At 43.2% G+C, this 12,419-nt stretch overlaps 1 protein-coding gene across 8 annotated transcripts in view; it reads left to right on the top strand.

Moving 5' to 3' along the window:
• The window catches only part of slc4a2b (solute carrier family 4 member 2b), a 54,087-nt gene extending 42,071 nt beyond the window's left edge, over positions 1-12,016 (top strand). For 5 of the 8 annotated variants that reach the window (XM_085468133.1, XM_085468134.1, XM_085468136.1 and 2 more), the window contains 18 exons: positions 942-1,078; positions 1,932-2,003; positions 2,998-3,178; positions 3,278-3,413; positions 3,760-3,961; positions 4,042-4,150; positions 4,608-4,792; positions 5,015-5,231; positions 5,323-5,529; positions 5,644-5,792; positions 5,896-6,090; positions 6,492-6,716; positions 6,822-6,911; positions 7,021-7,187; positions 8,787-9,040; positions 9,125-9,294; positions 9,636-9,809; positions 10,099-12,016. In XM_085468133.1, coding sequence (XP_085324259.1) covers positions 942-1,078; positions 1,932-2,003; positions 2,998-3,178; positions 3,278-3,413; positions 3,760-3,961; positions 4,042-4,150; positions 4,608-4,792; positions 5,015-5,231; positions 5,323-5,529; positions 5,644-5,792; positions 5,896-6,090; positions 6,492-6,716; positions 6,822-6,911; positions 7,021-7,187; positions 8,787-9,040; positions 9,125-9,294; positions 9,636-9,809; positions 10,099-10,179 — 2,951 coding nt within the window. In that variant the 3' untranslated portion in view covers positions 10,180-12,016. The remainder of the gene's footprint in view (positions 1-941; positions 1,079-1,931; positions 2,004-2,997; positions 3,179-3,277; positions 3,414-3,759; positions 3,962-4,041; positions 4,151-4,607; positions 4,793-5,014; positions 5,232-5,322; positions 5,530-5,643; positions 5,793-5,895; positions 6,091-6,491; positions 6,717-6,821; positions 6,912-7,020; positions 7,188-8,786; positions 9,041-9,124; positions 9,295-9,635; positions 9,810-10,098) is intronic. The other 3 variants (XM_085468137.1, XM_085468141.1, XM_085468139.1) reach the window with 3 other exon arrangements.
• Positions 12,017-12,419: the final 403 nt, after the last annotated feature.

Here is a 12,419-nt window from a genome sequence, read left to right as displayed (position 1 = left end):
AAAACCTGAAGGTTGTACGAGTGACGCGAGAACCAATGAGTCAGTTCTGGACAGAATTTCATCTTTTGTCCTGGCGAGGCCTGCCCGGTTATCAGATAATGAGTTAAAGCCTTGATGAAGAACCAGAAAAGCCTCAGTGTTTTTTACGTAGGATATGCAAGCTCTGATAATGGTAAGCTTTGATATTTTTTTAAGGAAAATTTCACTCGTTTTTGTGTTGAATGTGTTTTAACTTATTAACAGATCAATTTAGAATAAACAGGATGTCACAAAAGGTTGTAGTAGAAGTCCTGAAAATATAATAAACTTGGATGTTGTGGTTGTATGTTTGAGTGAGTTCAGAGAAAAGATGCTTGTTCAACAGATGCAGACTGTCATTTAAGGTTGATGTGAGCTTTTCGGGGTTTGTGTAGGCTTTCCTGTTCAATGATCCGGTTTTCATGGCCACAGTTAATGCATTTAAATGTGAGATTGAGTCGAGGCTCCCTTATGGTCTCAAAAATAGTGTTTTAGTGTTAAAACCTAAGTAATTGGATGTCTGTTGCATATTTCTTGTTGAAGAGCAGGCCTGTTCATTTTCTCAAGTTTATTTGTCAGTGTGAAGCTGTCATCTCCTCGGTTTCTGAATTCAACTTGAATGAATCAGCGGATCTGTTGATCTTTGAACTTCCAACACCTGACAGAACCATTTGTCTCTGTCATCATGTTTCTTTCTCCTCATCCTTTCAGTGGTTGGTGTGTTGCCAGCATGAGTAACTCTACTCCCTTAGATACAAAGCGAAGAGGCCTGTGATTAAATGGGTTGAGATTTAAAAGGGTGGAAGGTCAATGTGTGCCATCTCTGGGCTAAAGAAACAAAATGTGCCATACAAACTAAAGACCTGATGCTGTTGTGTTGCATGGAGCTACAGTTTGCTGCATGTTTATTTCCGTTACTCCAGGTCATCGCTTTGAAGATGTTCCTGGCATGCGCCGACACCTGGTCCGGAAGAGCACCAAGAACCAAGTGGTGCACATCGGCAAGGACCACAAGGAGCCGACCACTCGCAGTCGCAAGCAGGATCGCACCCCCCATGAGGTGAGACAACACCTCACACTGACGTCGCACAGGTGTCTTAAATTGATGTTGTTAGTAAGCACTGCATTTTAATAAACTGCATAAAAATCTTATTATAGCACATTTATAATCTACTGGGCTGAATTAAGAATAAGGTCTTAAATTAGCTTGTGTGTGGTAGTCTGAATGACCCTAATTGAGATAAAGATGTCGAGATAAAACTGAGGAAAGTCAGAGTTTGAATTGGAAGCTGTCACCTCAGTGAAAGTTTAAGAGTTTCTTTGATTTTTCAAATTATTTCTTTATCTCAGGGATCTTTGGAAGAGATGAGTTTAAAGACGAGCAGCTTTTAAAAGTGAAACTCTTCCACTTTTGTAGTGGAAGTAAACAAACAAGTTTGTGTGGTGAGAAAGTAAATAGCAGGGCTTTTAAACCCAGTCGTAATTGGTTGGCTCTGTTTTCTACTTCAGATTTCAAATCCTTCAAAGTCCAGGAAATGTTTTCTCTTCTTTCGCTCTCAAATTTAGCAGTGGCTCGACTCTTTTGCCGATGGGCTGGGGAGAGAAGGAGACAATTAAAAATGAATGAGTTCGTTCTTTCCTTTCACACACGGAAAGGAAAAAAGAGGGGAGCTTGGGTAACCAGACACTGGGAGCTCCTGAGAAAGGGGGAGCTATGTTTTATTAACACGCACACACAGATTCCCATACGCAGCTCCGAGCCCCCAGCAGCCCCAGTAAACAACAGGTCCCTGTCAGGTGTGTGTGATGAGGAAGAACTACTTGTGTGGGGATGTGTGTGAAAGTGAAGGTCCCGTCCTTTGTGGCACTGTCGGTCGGGTCAGCGTTTGAGTCGTTTCCTGCACCGTTTGCAGCCGGTGGTTCTGTACCGCTCTGCCTCGTGGACAGAAGGCATCCACAGATGCGGACAGATGGCTCGTCTGAAGGTGAGGCTGGATGGCCGGCAAGAGTCAGGTTTGATCCTGTGTGAGCGTGACTTCACAGGCATGCAGCAGGGAATAAGGGAATATTTTGCAGCTTGTTTTTTTTTTTTTTTGGACATCATTACTCGGAGGACTTCGACTGACCCAGCATGGCGTAATTAATCTCTCCCTAACAGATCCTGATCCTGGCAGCTGGGAGACTGCTGCTGCTGATGCACAGCAGTCTTTGTAGTTGCTTGTTTTTCAAGTGCAGCTGGATGTGTAAATTGTTTAGTTTGTAATAGTTGTAAACACATTTTAAGCATGCTTGAAGTGGTTATTAACATTGTAGTTGCTGCTTTTAAGCTATATTTTGGCATCGAAAGAAGCTTTTTGACAAATGTAGTTGTAAAAAGCGCATCCAGCTACATCACATTTTGTTGGAAACTACAAATTTGTACAGTTATAAAAACTGCTTTTGGATGCTCAAGGGGAAGAAAGTTAAGGCTGTACAGATTCTACTCTTAAAACTTAGATTAAGGATTAACAACACTTATCTTTGTGTGCTGAGTATGTTTTTTTTAGATAGCTCACTTCTGGAAAGCATGACATGAATCACTAAATTTTCCCCTCCTCATTTCTTAAGTTTTGAGCAGATATGTGAACGTATGAGTCAAGGCAAGAGGAATCAGAAATGTTAGCGCCAACATTTGTTAGGTCCTCCTGCTGTTATTTATGTATTCTAGCTTTATCCTGTGCCTCTTTTAATATGCTAAAGTGAATGATGGGTTTCTTCATCCACCACCATAGCTCCTTTCTCCTTCAGGTGTGGAGACATCCTCGAGCGTGGCATTTGAGATTGATTGCAGGATCAAGGGCAGATGAGATGAGGCACAAAACAGAAATGAGAAAAGTTGGACAAAATGACCAGTCAGAGTGCTTTACTCACGGTTTCTGTGTGTTTGGCACGGATGTGCAAGTGATGACGTGTGGACCGTATGCATGTAAACCACCTCAGGTCTTTGTGGAGCTGAACGAGCTGACAATGGACAAGAACCAGGAGCTGCAGTGGAAGGAGACGGCCCGTTGGATCAAGTTTGAGGAAGATGTTGAAGAGGAGACGGACCGCTGGGGGAAGCCTCACGTCGCTTCGCTGTCTTTCCGCAGTTTGCTGGAACTCAGAAGGACCATCTCCCACGGTAAAGAGAGAGACTGAGTGTGTTTGTGTAAGCTGTATGCCTGAAAGTCTCTCGTCTGGTTCATAGACGACTGAGCTCAGCTTGCTTGTGTATTTGCAGGTGCGGTGCTGCTGGACCTGGACCAGAAGACCCTGCCTGGCATCGCCCACCAGGTGGTGGAACAGATGATTATTTCTGACCAGATCAAAGCTGAGGACCGGGCCAACGTCCTCAGAGCCCTGCTGCTCAAACACAGGTGATTGGCAGCACCTCAGTGCTACAAATAAGCTAGCAGAGATTTCATCTTACAGAGGCATTCAGTGCCATTTGAGGTGAACCTGTTCTTGTTAATGATCTGAAAAAATGTGGCACATGCTGTGCACTGCAATGGCGATGATGTCTCAAGGTAGTTAAATGATAAATTGCAAGGTGTGGAAAATGGAGACCGGATATATGTATGTGCACAAACAAATGGAAGCTGGTTAAACTGTGTTTTCTTTTCCTCACCGCTACACACTTCCTGCTATTAGATGGCTTCATGCTTGGTCACTACCTCTCCTCCTCCTGTTCAACCTCTCTCTCCCCACCTCTGCCTCCCCTAGTCACCCGAGCGATGAGAAGGAGCACAGTAGCCATTTCCCCAGGAACATCTCCGCAGCCAGCCTCGGCAGTCTGATAGCGCATCACCACAGTGTCAACCACACCAACCAGACAGAGCCGTCAGTGACCGACCCCCTCATGGGCACAGTTCGCGTTACGGGGGACACAGACACGCACATCGACATGGAGAAGAATGAAGTGCAGGTAAGTCCGAGTCTGCAGAGTTTGCAGAATATCACAGGGATCTTTACCGTCCTTATTTACACTTCCTGTGTTGTTTCCAGCAGAGAGAGCCAAGCATTGGACCTGGTATGCATCGGTCCAAGTCCAAACATGAACTGAAGCTGCTGGAGAAGATTCCTGAAAATGCCGAGGCTACAGTGGTCCTCGTGGGTAAGTTACTCATCTGTCCATGAACTTCTCTTACAGCATCAGCAGTTGTGGCACACAGGTACATCTTAGGCCCCTGAAGGTTCTCATCTATATCACATAATATGGCATCACATTGCCTAGCAACCATCAATCAACAGGCTAAGATTACCCATTTATAGGTTTTTATGCACCTACAACACTTTTATAAAAGCATGGTATAAATTTAATGTCATGATTGTAACATCTAATTTATACCCAGAAAAACTTGAATTATATATGAAATCATCATGTTCCCCAGCAACCACCTAGCAACAGACTAAAATCACAGGCCAGGTAATGCTGTACCACTAGTTGTTTTTTTTTTTTGTTTTTTTATAACTACAGTTAGTCTAAAAACCGGTTACTACTTACAAAACTTTGCCTTTGGTTGCATGTAGCGCTTTCTGCACACTGACCATCATGTCCTGTGGTTTCCCAGGCAGCGTGGACTTCCTGGCGCAGCCCACCATGGCGTTTGTGCGGCTGCAGGAAGCGGTGGAGCTGGAGTCCGTCCTGGAAGTGCCAGTGCCGGTCAGATTTCTCTTTGTTTTGCTGGGACCCGCCACTACAAGCATGGACTACCACCAGATAGGACGCTCCATCTCCACCCTCATGTCTGATAAGGTGAGTGGTGGTGCTGATTTAGACAAGGGGTGTCAAAAATAAGCCCCTGGAGCCAGGATTGGCCCAGCAAAGGCTCTAATCCGGACCACTGGTCAACTTTGAAAAATGTGAAGGAGGACATAGAAGAATTTTACATTTATATGAAATAAAATAACACTTGTAGGTTTCTGTTGGCACCAATGATGTTGGGTAAATTGGTTTATTTCTGCCATCATCTTTCAGCAATTCCACGAGGCGGCCTACCTGGCAGATGACAGGCAGGACCTGCTGAATGCCATCAACAGCTTCTTGGACTGTAGCATCGTGCTGCCACCTTCAGAGGTGGGAGGTGATGAACTGCTGCGGTCTGTCGCCCGCTTTCAGAGGGAGATGCTGCGGAAGAGGGAGGAACTCGAGGTCAAACTAATGGCCAAAGAGCCTAAAAGCCTTGAAGAAAAAGGTAAGTGTTTCCGTTTCAATTAGGAATTTCACTCGATTTGATTTTAGGTGCCTTCTCATGGGTTTTAACGTAAAGCTCTGTTGTCACTCAGAGGCACTCCTCAAACCTTCGAAAAAGTCAGATGACCCCTTAGAGCGTACTGGGCGGCCTTTTGGTGGGCTGATACGAGACGTGCAGCGGCGTTACCCAAAGTATGTCAGCGACTTCAAGGATGCCCTGAACAGCCAGTGCATGGCCGCAGTTATCTTCATCTACTTCGCTGCCCTCTCTCCGGCCATAACATTTGGAGGTCTGCTGGGTGAGTCTGTGTGAGGGAATTGAGAGCGTATTCACGCCTCATATCGCAAATCCTCTCCGTGTTTTGGTAATAGTGGCCTCTTGATTAACCTTTTAACCCCGGGTCTGCCTCCAGGTGAGAAGACAAACGGCCTGATCGGTGTCTCTGAGCTGATTGTGTCAACATCAGTGCAGGGGGTGGTCTTCTGTCTGCTCGGGGCTCAGCCATTGCTGGTTGTGGGCTTCTCTGGACCTCTGCTGGTCTTTGAAGAAGCCTTTTACAGTGTAAGTTGCATAAAAACATATGAAGTTAATTTCAAAAATGTTAAAAATGCTGGTGACTTACTAAATAGGCAAACAAATGTGCTTAATGTCTCTGTGCTCACAGTTCTGCACATCAAACAACATAGAGTACCTGACGGGCCGCGTCTGGATCGGCTTTTGGCTCATCATCATCGTGGTCACCATGGTGGCCTTCGAAGGCAGCTTCCTGGTGCGCTTCGTCTCCCGCTTCACCCAGGAAATCTTCTCCTTCCTCATCTCCCTCATCTTCATCTGCGAGACCTTCATCAAGCTTGTCAGGGTACACATGAGACGTGAAAAGCTCCTGATTAGAAAAAGTTTTTGTTGGCACGCTGTGTGTTTGCGCCGCTGACGCTAAGCAGAGCAGACTAATCTCTGGACAGGGTTCAGAAGTCGGGGTCGAAATGAGCGTGTTTTTCTAACAAGCACACCTGAAATCTTTTCTGATTGATGGAGCCTGAATCCTAAATGGATTTAGAGTTTTAATTATGGTCCAGACTTATGATTTTTGGAAGATCTGCTATTTTTAGAGTTTTATGGCACGGACTTAAAAGGCATTTTGCTACGAGCTAATCTCATTTCAAAGAAAGAGTGGTTGCGATACCTGTTAATCTGTCTAAGAAAAGTAATCACAGCGTGTTTGCGTGAGCACCTTTTTATAATATGAAACTCTGTGTGCAGATTTTCAAGGAGCACCCGCTGAAAAGCTGTTCCCTCAACGGCACCGATGCAGACGACTTGGCGGAAAACATCACCCTAATGATGAAAAACAGCAGCCAGCCGTCGACTGTGAAGGTCAGCGGGGAACCGAACACGGCGCTGCTCTCTTTGGTTCTCATGGCGGGGACGTTTTTTATCGCTTTCTACCTGCGCAAATTCAAGAACAGCGCTTTCTTCCCTGGAAGGGTGAGGAGCTGAAATCTGTAATTAAGATCTGCAGCAAATATTTGATCTTGTTTGATGTGACACATTTTGCAGTCTTCTTTAAACCGCGCCGTCTGTGGTGTTTAGATACGCAGGATTATTGGAGACTTTGGGGTACCGATCGCCATTCTCATCATGGTTCTGGTGGATTACTCCATAGAAGACACATTCACACAGGTGAGACTCAGTGGACTGTGCAGTGTGTTTATCATGCAAAATATTGGAAAAATAAGGAACCTCCTTATCTCAGAGGTTGATGGGAGTCTGTCTCGTGTCTTCCTTACAGAAACTGAGTGTCCCCAGTGGATTTTCGGTGACGAATTCCGACAAGCGCGGCTGGTTCATCAGTCCGCTTGGATCAAATGGGGAATTCCCTATCTGGATGATGTTTGCCTGCTGCTTGCCCGCTCTGCTGGTTTTCATCCTTATCTTCATGGAGACTCAGATCACCACGTGAGTTTTGCTGGAGCCGCATCACACAGGCAGATGTTTGAAGAGTTGCTGGTGTACATTTATACGCTGCTCAAAAACTCCTTAAGGAACACTTTTTATTTTTTCCCCTGTGGACACTATCAAGTCAAAGTCCTGGGATATTGATCTGGTCAGTGTAGTAGCAGAGGAGGTTGTTAATCGGTTTCAGCTGCTTGGATGTTAATGAAATGAACAACACGCACATTAGAGGTGCAACAACAGAGAGAGGGACAGACCCCAAACCAGGAATGGTTTTACAGGTGGAGGGCACTGACAGTTTTTCAATAGTTTTGTATGAACGTCATTCAGTAATCAAATAAATAAAATCTGTTACGTTTTTAAAAGTACAAAACTATCAGATTCATATCCAAATGTGGGGTCAAACAAGTTTAGTAGAGAACTATTTGTAACTTTTTACTAAGAAAGAAATAAATGCACCTGGTCATTATTTATTTCCTAACTGATATTTCTAAACAGCCAGATCATTTTTTAATTAAACACAGTTGTACAGAGTAGACTGCACATTTAATAACCTCCTTCCAAAAACAGACAAACACCCTGTTACTGAAAGAAGGCAGATAATGTAAAAGATGAAACACGGGGAAAATGTCACTCAGCTTTTTTTATGCAGGATATTAAAGTATAAAGATATTTATTTCAGTTTAACACTTTCTACAATGGCCTGCTGGGGGCAGTATTCCTTTATTTTTTTCCATTATTTTCTACATTTTTACCATAACTGAAATGGTAAACTACAGCAACAAAACATCAGCCGAGTTCTTTAGTGACCAACATTTTATTGAATCAGGAGATTCTCTGGAAGTTTTGTGTATTTTAGTCGTGATGCACAGTACCGTGCACAAGTTTAAACGTTTAACCACTGTTCATTTATTTGTTTTTCTTCCAAGGAGCCAGAATTTCTTATCATTTTTTCATCTTGACCAAAATTTCTGGACGAGTTTTGTTGGACATTGGCTGCTTTTACCACTCATGTCCAGTCCACTCCATGTACCTGACCATTTTCAGAGGAATATTTTGTTTGTTTATTTAAATTGCTCAGCACTGCCCTCATGAGACATTCAAGCATAAAATAAACTCCTTACTCAAGGGATGAACTTCTGTTGTGTCTACACATAACCAACAATTTAGCAAAGAGCCAGTGTGAAATGATATCTTTAGGGATTTTGTTACTAGCAGCCTGTCACAAAAACACACAATTAGTTCTGATTCCTTTAGTTGAATCTATGAAACTAGCAGGGTTGTCTGCAAAAAACTATTAGTCAAATTGACATGGTGTGCAGTGTGTCCTTAAAAAAGTTGAGGACAAAAGGAGTAAGTTTACCCAGAGTGAAGAATAAAGGTGGTCATACCAAAGATTGAATTTTCCAGCTATTTCCCAGTTTCAACCCATCAGATGTTTAAGCTGTTTTCTAAATGATGTGTTTAGTGTTTTAGCTTCTGTAACGCATCAAAATGCAGATAAACAAGCACACACACACAAAAAAAAAATGCCGTACCTCATCATATGTGATTAATCTGAAATGTGTTTCTTACGTTTGGCTCTGTCCCGGCTTCCTGCAGGCTGATAGTTAGTAAAAAGGAGCGCATGCTTGTCAAAGGTTCTGGTTTCCATCTGGACCTGCTTCTGATCGTGGTGCTGGGCGGCACCTCAGCTCTGTTCGGCCTGCCGTGGATGGCCGCTGCGACCGTTCGCTCGGTGACCCACGTCAACGCCCTCACCGTCATGAGTAAGGCCGTCGCTCCCGGAGACAAACCTCGCATCCAGGAGGTGAAGGAGCAGCGGGTCACTGGGCTTCTGGTTGCAATCTTAGTTGGTGAGTTCCAGACTTATCATCTTTTCTTTCCTCCCGTGGCTGTGTCCTGTGTGAACTTTACCCTTTAACGCTCTCCTCCGTTAGGCCTGTCGATCGTGATCGGCGACCTGCTGTGTCAGATCCCCCTCGCCGTGCTCTTCGGGATCTTCCTCTACATGGGAGTGATGTCGCTCAACGGTATCCAGCTAACGGAGCGGATGATGCTTTTGCTCATGCCACCAAAGTATCACCCTGACCACACCTATGTACGCAAGGTGAGAGGAACATGAAAACACACTTTTACAGCCAAAGTAAAGGACGTGAGGATGGAGATGCTCTGCTGTAGCAGAAACAAACAGAAAAAGAAGTTTCAGGATTTTTGCGGTCTGTCACAAAAAAGATGTTTTGCACACTTAAAAACGCCGGAGTTCCCTCAGAGTGGTTTCCAGCTAGGGGAGACTTTATCTATGTTAATCCACACAACCTCTAAACGTTTATTTAAACCCCTAAAATAGTTTGCAAAGGTTATATGTATCTACATTTGGGAATTTTTTGAGCGCTCCCTGCAGAAACTGTTGTCCTTGTCAGATATGTGAGCGACCTCTCTATCCTTCAGGTCCGCACGCTGCGCATGCATCTCTTCACCTGCATCCAGCTGGTGTGTTTGGCGGTGCTGTGGGCCATTATGTCGACGGCGGCGTCTCTGGCTTTCCCCTTTGTCCTCATCCTCACCGTCCCCGTCAAGATGTTTGTGCTGCGACGGGTCTTCACTGTCAAAGAGATGGCATGCGTAAGTTAACCACAGGGGGGCGCAGTGCCCTGCTTTACGCTGACACACACTGTAGAGGTAAAAAAGGAAACGTAATTTAAATGTTATGATTAGAACTGATTGATAATATCGATAACATTTATGGCTCTGATGTTGATCCACAGAGATGGGTAGCACAAAACATCAGATCAAAATTTCACTAATTTTTAAAAAATAAAACAAATTTGCGATAAAATAGTCGTTTAAATGAGTCACAACTGTTTCGGAGTTAGTTCAGGTTACTGAATGTGACTTCTTGTCTTTCTTTTAGCTGGATGCTGACGACGCAGAGCCAAAGTTTGACGAGCGCGAGTGTCACGACGAGTACTCGGAGATGCAAATGCCGGTGTGATCCACAGCGAGCCCTCGCATTGTCAAATCGCACCGAAAATCTGTCAGTTATCACCAGTTAGAGTTCTGGGACGGCGTCCTTCAAGCGATGTCCCTCTTCATCATCATCATCATCAAGACATTGAAATGCAGTATGTCAAAGGTTGCTTTGGCTTTTAACTTTTCACTATTTAAGAAGCTTTTCTGCTGCTTTAATAACAGTTTGTGTCTCAAATAATGGAAAAGCAGCTGGAAACTCTTCGCTTAGTTTATTTGTTTTTATTTTAAACATTTCAGGGGACAGGAGATACCGAATCAAATGACTTTATCTCGAGCTCGAGTTAAACATGTTAACAGTAGATAGACGTGTACGATTGATTTTTAGCCCTGAAAGTTGCTCTGATTCACATTGAATATGTGGAAGATATACGGGATACATTCCTTTATGCTTTATGAGTTATTGCTATTCACACTCTTTTCTTCACATTTTAAGATCACCAAGCGCCTTACGAAGGAAATATAAAGGTATTAAGATTTTTTTTTCTTTATTTTGTCTTATTTTAGACAGCTGATCACTTTACACGAAAGCTTGTAGCACTTTTAACATAACAAAATCTGAACAATGACTGTATTTTATGTAATCAGTGTTGCTTTAGTTTGCTTCTTAAATGATCTGTGAGTGATTTTTAGCCTACTTTAACTATTTGTTGTTTTTGTGCAGAAAATGCAGCATTTTAAATGTTTATATTTCACCTGTGGTGAGTGAAGATCACCAGCAGGGGGAGATCTTGTGGGACTGTTATGACGTTCCATAAGAAAAAAGAAAACTGTACAAAAAAAATGCTATTTCTCTCTAAACTAATGACATCGTATCACATTTCTCATCGTGCAAACACTTTTTTTAAAACGGAAAATGACACTGTGGCTTATTAAGTGTACTTTAAAATGTCTCCACACACATATATATACACACACCCGTACACGTGTAGGGCACTAATGTAGTTTGTTCTGAGGTCTCATTTCTCCTGTGGTCGGTTAACGGTGGTTTCTTTGTGCCAAATGTCTCGTGTAAATAGTTTTGTGGTCAGAAAAATAAGCTGCACTTCAGTCACGTTAGATCTCCTCTAACTTGAAGGATTTTCAGCCTAATTTTAAATATTTTCACAGCAGGACATTCCTCGTTTTTAATATGTCACTCGCGATTGTGTCAGCCTGGTCGACAAAATTTCCAAACAACCTGTTTAGACAATCTCATGGATTGGTTAAAGCTTTGACTGTGTCAAATAGTTTAAATATTCAGCCCCTGTTACTCTCACCTACACGTTTCAAGCACTACGTTTCCCTCCAGGCGGGCCAGTTTCACTGTTGCTGTGATCTTGTTGCCTTTTTCATGTCACAGTCGCACAAAATCTGAAGTGCCTGTGGGACCATGAAGTGATCTGTGTCTCCTGTGTTTTAAGGATGGCACACGTTACAGTAGTTTGCACATTTGAGACATGCATAAATCAAAAATCTCTGTTATTTATCTGTTTATAATCTGTGGAGTAATTGCTGCTTTAGAAGCCTTAATCGGGTTACGTCACACAATATTTTTTTCTTCTGTACACACACGTTCAGCTGCAGCACGCCCACGGCAGTGAAGGCGATATTTATGAGAGGTTGGATTTGAGTGTCAGTTTTGTGTCTGCTTCTTGTGCCTGTGATTGGAGTGAAGGCAGTCTGTGTATGTCAAAGTATGCTGATGATTAAAAGTATGTGGATTCATTTCAACGCAATAAAGTCTTCAGGCTATTGCTGATGTTCCCGTGTACAATAATGGTTCAAATATTGATGATGAATAAAAGTTCTTTTCTATCGTTTGAGTCTGTTTGGCTGTCTTTATGTAAAACACCTTGGAGGAAGGAGAAAAGGTAGATGCACAGAAGACATATTTAGTCCCAACTGCACATACAAGGAACTGGGCTCTATGATTGTCAACTATCACATCTTGGTGCTGCTCTCCTTTCCACTGCTTTTCCACTGAAAGGTAGAGGAAGTCCCAGAGCAGCCATACCACCAAACAGAAATTATGCAGGTGGCAGCAATCTTCTCTTAATGATCTGGTATTTGACTAAAAAAGTTGTAAAATTTACATCCAAGAGTTTTTAAAATAGCAAAAAAGAGTTTGGCAGCACAAATATGATGGTTTCAATGAATGTGCAAACAAACATCAAGACTGAGTCTGCAAGAACACAATCTGACTCACATATTGGTCTATGATAT

This window comes from Copadichromis virginalis, linkage group LG9 (genome assembly GCF_057382275.1).
Source record: "Copadichromis virginalis isolate Kocher_CV1m ecotype Utaka linkage group LG9, C_Virginalis_male_GT1.1, whole genome shotgun sequence".
In the NCBI taxonomy this organism is placed as follows: Eukaryota; Metazoa; Chordata; class Actinopteri; order Cichliformes; family Cichlidae; genus Copadichromis; species Copadichromis virginalis.
Note: the sequence above shows the minus strand (reverse complement) of the source record. Positions and strands in the feature narration are given on the sequence as shown.